The sequence below is a fragment of the Sinocyclocheilus anshuiensis genome, unplaced genomic scaffold (assembly GCF_001515605.1).
Source record: "Sinocyclocheilus anshuiensis isolate Anshui unplaced genomic scaffold, SAMN03320099.WGS_v1.1 scaffold869, whole genome shotgun sequence".
Classification (NCBI taxonomy): Eukaryota; Metazoa; Chordata; class Actinopteri; order Cypriniformes; family Cyprinidae; genus Sinocyclocheilus; species Sinocyclocheilus anshuiensis.
Window position 1 is genome coordinate 1,220,778 of NW_015558630.1, and position 6,160 is coordinate 1,226,937.

Consider the following 6,160-nt stretch of genomic DNA (forward strand, 5'->3'; position numbering starts at 1 on the left):
GTTCGCCAATCACAACGCACTGGGACAGCTAACCAATCACAACACATTTTGTTTTTCGGAAGGTGGACCTTCATCAAACCAGGAACTAATCGAGCCGTTTGTGCCAGGCTGGGGAGAAAGGTACTTTAATAATGTAAATTATGTGAAAAATAATGCGTTTTTCGAACCCCCAAGCATGAGAGCATGTTCTAGTACACCCCCAAAACAAAATCAAGACTTTGTAAAAGAGCATAATAGGACCCCTTTAAATGCGGGAGTGAATGGCAGCGTGGTAACCATAGCAACGTTGTGGCATCTCGGAGAGAATGGTGGCCTGCAGATTAGCTAGTTTTGTGTTAGCTGTTGTTGACAAAACAAACTAATTAGACTGCAAAGACGTGAAAATCCGCAAAACGTTATTAAATCGCCGTCGTCGGGAGAGGCGTCGTAATCTAGTTTTGTTCTTTAAACTGTTGTTATTGAACATCCTACACTCTCTTGACCTCTCGGTCCACAATACACCTCTCTCCGCCATCCTGTCGGATCTGAGGTAAACACTTGACGCTTGACAATACGCGCACATTGGCGTGCTTCTCGTGACATCATCTTTAACAACTAGTTGTTCAGTTCGGTTCCGAACACACTGCATAGAATTTCTGTAAATGCGGTTGTCACTATTTTTGGGAGTTAATGCTGTTGTCGAATGCGGCTGTCACTCCCGTATTTTAATGAATTGTGTGTGTACAGAACGTGATTAAGGGGTAAAAGGTGAACTGACAACCGAATTTAGCTGTAGTGTGTACGTGGCCTATCTGTACTTCGAGAAAATGGGTTCCAGCAATAAGATTTTCTGTGACGGATAATGCCAGATGCTCAGAATTAGCTATAATCTGCGAATAAAGCTCAAAGCAGAAGGCATTATTGATGCGTTAGATGACCTTCCTTTTCCATACAACAGCTTCCTGTTCCTGAACAGGAACACTGCACAGAATCACTGCTTATCTGGTGCATTGCTCTACCACCTCATCTCACTAATTAAAAACTTTCTCTACATAATGGATTTACTGTTTTTTTTCTCCATGATCATTTTCTTCCACCTGATACTAAGGCCTGGCTTTTGCCACCACCTCCAGCTACACACTTTCAGCCTAGTTCCTCTCCCGCTCTCTTTATCAAACGAACGTCAACTATAAAAAATCCCTCCGTTACCACCATATAAACAGAGCCATTTTTCAGCTGAGTGTCTGCCTTGTGGAACAGCCAAACACTCTAAACTGCCTGCGATTCCGCTGCACTGCCAGTGCTGTATAATCATGCTTGTTTTACAGGGTGAGAGGCTGATGCAGAGAGCCAGGGATTTATTCCTGACATGGCGGCTTGTGCTCCGCTGTCAAATGTTTTGACAGAGCTAATAGTGTGCATTAGAGGCACAGATCTGCAGGTGTAAACCCAGGCAATTCTCATTACCCTGCAGGGCCATCCAGGTCTCTTTGTTATTCATTAAAAATGAAAGAGGGACTTGCCTGGAGCATTTGGCACTCATTATGACAGATTATTTACCTTGCAAAGTCTTTTTGCTGGGGAGAAATATGAGGGTACTCCGATTCGTGGCGTCTAGCCGAAACGGTGTGAAAAAAGTGTAAGTTGAAGCTAGTATGGTGTTTTAGTGGGACTTGCAATATGACTTGCTTCACTTGAAAGTTGACAAAATTCTCAGAATAAGATGTTGAAATGTCAAAAAAGTCTGAGCTTTTTGTTTTGTAGTGCTGAAGTCTGTTGAAATATGAGTTTTCGCTCATTTTCCATTGCATTCGTACAGCCTTGAAGGGCACACTACTCTTTGAGTCGTTCCAAAAAGTGAGCAACTAAATTCATTCCTGAAGGCTGTTGAGTAAAAATCAGTGGTCACTTCAAGAAAGTAATTTTGCCATTTATGAACCTGGCTAGCAAGTTTTATTTTATTTTAAAACCCGATGTCATTTAAGAAACTAAAATCTTTTAAAAAGGCCAATTGCTGCCGTACACACAAAGACTGTCAATGGGAAAAAATATTTACTTTTTTTTTTGATGGTTTTACTAAATGCCACACTGAATAACACTGTCACAAACCTTCAAAAACTTGAACTGCTTGAGCATGTCTGCTATTTTCTCAGCATTTCGTCCCTCATTGAGGAAGTCCAGCTCTAGAGGCATGTTCTTCTTGGCTTCTTCCACCAGCCACATAAAGGCAAAGTCTGGAAACAACCAGTGGACAACCTGCAGGAGAAACTGAAAACAGACACACATTTAGTTTTATTTATTTACTTTATCCATTGCATGTATGTTATATGAAAACGTTTCATCACGGCAGAAAAGAAAAATGTAATTACAAATGTAAATAATATGTTTACATTTTTTATATTTTATTGATTTTTTTTTTTTTTCTGGCCTAAAACTTTTCTGAAACTATTTCACATAACATGCATGCAATGGATAAAGTACAATCAATCAGTCAGTTGCGAAATAAACCCCAAAAGACTCACGCAGACTCTGACGAAAGCAAAAAAGTAAAAAAAAAAATAATAATAATAAAAAAAAAAGTACTAAACATCTTACAGTCTCTGGAAAGGGTATGTAAACTGTATAATACATTAAACCCAGACTCTAAATAAGACCTGGCCGTAATAAAGTAATTATATGTGATACAAATGAAATTGTAGGTGCATGGACAAATGGCTATTTGCAATAAAATGAATGAATAAAACTGTTGGTTAAATGATGGATTCTATTTTTTAAGCACTAATGGGAGGTGAATAGGCCCCTAGACGGATCGAGCTATACATAGGCGTGTGACAATGACAGAACGTGTGAATTAGGCATCTGAAACCAGGCATCGGCAGCCCTGCTCCCTCGGTAATTACCTCCATCACAACAATGTCCTTGGAGCTTTGGTGCTGGACCTTGGGATGTTGCACCTTCACTGCCACCGTCCTCCCATCAGGAAGTACCGCTTTGTGGACCTGAGCGAGGGAGGCGGCCCCTTGAGGCTTTTCCTCAAACTGGATGAAAAGATTGCTGAGCTGAGGAGAGAATTTTATTTAAAGGTTAGAAAACCGGAAAGATGCAGGAACTCTATTGTACTGGAATGCCGTAGTTGTTTTAACATTGGATACAAATTCCATTTAAATGACTGCCTGCTTGTTTTTCAAAGAAACTTGCAGTACACTCAGGGACGAATTCAGGAAGCTACTAAGATAAGAAACTGCACTATATATTGTGAGTTTAGCCATTTTTGGTCATGTTTGCACTGTTCTAGGTTTAAAACAATTAATTAATGAAGTCTAAAAGAATTTAAATTATTAAAGTTATTATTATTTTTTTGAAAAGCAATCTTTAGCCAGAGGAATACAAAATATATAAAGAATATATATATAAAAAAATCAATAATTAAATAAAAATATAAAAACCTTTTTTATTATATATATTATTTATATTAATATATATTTATATTAATTGTTATTTTAATATATTAAAATGATAAATAATCTGTATTAGAAAAAAAAAAACTTTATTATAAATAATATAGCACAATTTTCAGGATTGTATAAAAAAAATTATTAATATAATGTAAAATTATATAATCCAAAATAATATAATAATAACCAAGGGAAGCCTGTACCGAGGACCGAGACAAATAGAACAAAACCCTTCACCACCCAAATCCATAAAGCTGATACTTAATGCGTAATAAAATGATTTTAATGTCGGCGCCGATGGCCTCGTGGGCAGTGTGCCGACATGTTGCGCCTTTGCGCTTCGGGCGTCCCCAGTTCGAGTCCGGCTCGTGGACCTTTCCCGATCCCACACCCCTCTCTCTCTCACCCACTTCACTTCCTGTCGACCTACTGTCCTATCTAAATAAAAGGCATAAAACGCCAAAAATAAATCTTTAAAAAAAAAAAGATTTTAATGACACACGCCCAGCCTCTTCATTTCCATCTAAACTTGAACAAATCAAATGTATTGACTCTTTCCAACACTTCCCCAAAAATGTGTTATACTAAATGTAAACACGGTCTACAAAGAAATATGATATTCAACAAGGAACAAATCATTTAATTGCCAGTTCAGTTATAACAGCGGGGGAAATTATGTTGAGCAGGGTGTAAGCAGGGCATCTTGTAAATGCAGTTGGTGAAAAATAGCATGACTGATCAGTATGACACTTTTTTCCAGCGATGCCAACTGCAATGAATATTCAACACAGACACAACAGGGGCAGTGGAAGGGGATGCCAAGAGGAAGTGACAAATTTCTCATTCTCATGCCCAAGAGGAGTTAACCATAAATAAATACTCCAAAAGGAATTTCAAGCTGTTCTGCTCCAAAACAACATATTTCCAAATGTGTTTCACTGCTCCTGGAGAGACAAAAAGTATGTATGTGCTGTTAAAACACGAGATAGTGGACCTTTCAACAGTGAGTGCCAAAAAATCCTAGCTTTCACACAATTAACGTCACATGGCAACCTCTACAAAAATGAACGAGAGTGCAGCAGATGCAGGTCATCTCAAATTTGGTTGTTCTTTTCAAAGCTTCTAAGTATTGAGTGACGTACTGAAACCAATGGCTAAGTCTTAATCCTAGTGATGTGCGCACATTTTGGGTCTGCATAAAGAGTGCATTTTGGGAATCATATATAGGCTCTTGATGCTCAAACTGCAGGACTCTGTGAAATTATACTACAGAGATACCTCATTGTTTTCAATATTTGCATGAATCCTTCTTGTATAAGACAACCCTGTATAGTTCTATATGATGAGCTTTGTGAAAATTCTCATCCAAGATGTGACCAGAGTCAAGGGAAATCAATAAGTATACTATACTAATAAATAATACTCATATCTCTGTACTTACAGTATATATAATTTTACCCAGTATTTTGTGTGCCTTCGATTTGCTCAGCAATATGCAAACAAAATCAACTAGTCAGGTCTTGTTAACTAAATGTACTGCTTATGAAGCCCATCTAAAGTTTGAATATATTTGAGCTGTATAAAAGGCAAGTTAATCTGCATCAAAAGTCTCGTTTGTTCATAATGAGTCCAAAAATCGTCAGCTCCAATTTGGAAGCAGCCAAATTCCAAAAACAGAATTAATAAAATAGAGTGAACGACTCAGACACATCTGATGACTAAGTTAGCAGATTTTATCATCATCCAGGTTGGATTTCTGCCATCTGTGTCAGCTGAGCAGCATGGGGCGGACTAGAGGCATGTTGCCAGGATCTACCGTCTCAGGTGAAGGACCACTGAGAAACAGACACTTCTCACCTTATGCATTCACCCAGAAATGTCCCTGCAAATGGCCCTGATCCAGCCTGTTGACGTCTGGAAGGCACCCAGGATGATGAGTATGTGTAACATGCAAAAGAACAGAGCATGAGGTAGCTGTGAATATCACAAACAAAGTTTTGCCTCTCTGAATGTGAAACTTGTTTAGTGACACAACCAGATAAAAATAGAGCTTCTTTGTGTCCTGACTAAGATTTGCCAATTCCTGGCAGAGACAACAACTCTATAAATACATGATATACAGAAACACCCCAGTTCCTGGGCAGAAATTAGTACTGTTACATGTGAAAACCTCTCATTGGCTTCTTCTCTCCTTACATTGCAAGTTAATCATGAAGTGAATTATGTTTACTTGACAAAGCCAATATGTCAAATTTACGCTTATTATAGCTTAATTTCTATACATAACTCCTCCCACAGCTTTCAAGGCATATCCGCTAATGTTGGCACAGACATTCAGAATGTTCTGACTCAAGTTTCTAGATATTTTCTAACGATTTAAACGTACAAATTTCCTGTAGCAGGCCTCTGAACAGGCCCAAATTCCCACAGACTTTCATCCAAGGGTGCAACTTTTTCATTTATGAAATCCTATAGTGTATTCAAGCTACACCAAACATTGCTAGAAACATGTTAAAGGGGTCATATGATGCTATTTTAAAGATCATTATTTTGTGTATTTGATGTAACAGAATATGTTGACATGCTTTAATGTTCAAAAAACACATTATTTTTCAAATACTGTACATTATTGTAGGTCCTCTATGCCCCGCCTCTCTCAAACACGTCGTTTTCAACAAAGCCCCTTCCTTTGACAAGCGCAGTCTGCTCTGATTGGCCAGCTGACC

The 6,160-nt window shown here is 38.3% G+C and overlaps 1 protein-coding gene across 1 annotated transcript in view; it reads right to left on the reverse strand.

Annotated features, from left to right (window-relative positions):
• Positions 1 to 6,160, reverse strand: part of LOC107680795 (uncharacterized aarF domain-containing protein kinase 1-like) — a 124,675-nt gene that overhangs the window by 54,650 nt on the left and 63,865 nt on the right. Inside the window, exons 5-6 of the mRNA XM_016476843.1 lie at positions 2,880 to 3,038; positions 2,089 to 2,247 (exon numbers count right to left, since the gene is read on the reverse strand). Of these exons, the coding sequence (XP_016332329.1) occupies positions 2,089 to 2,247; positions 2,880 to 3,038 (318 nt within the window). The remainder of the gene's footprint in view (positions 1 to 2,088; positions 2,248 to 2,879; positions 3,039 to 6,160) is intronic.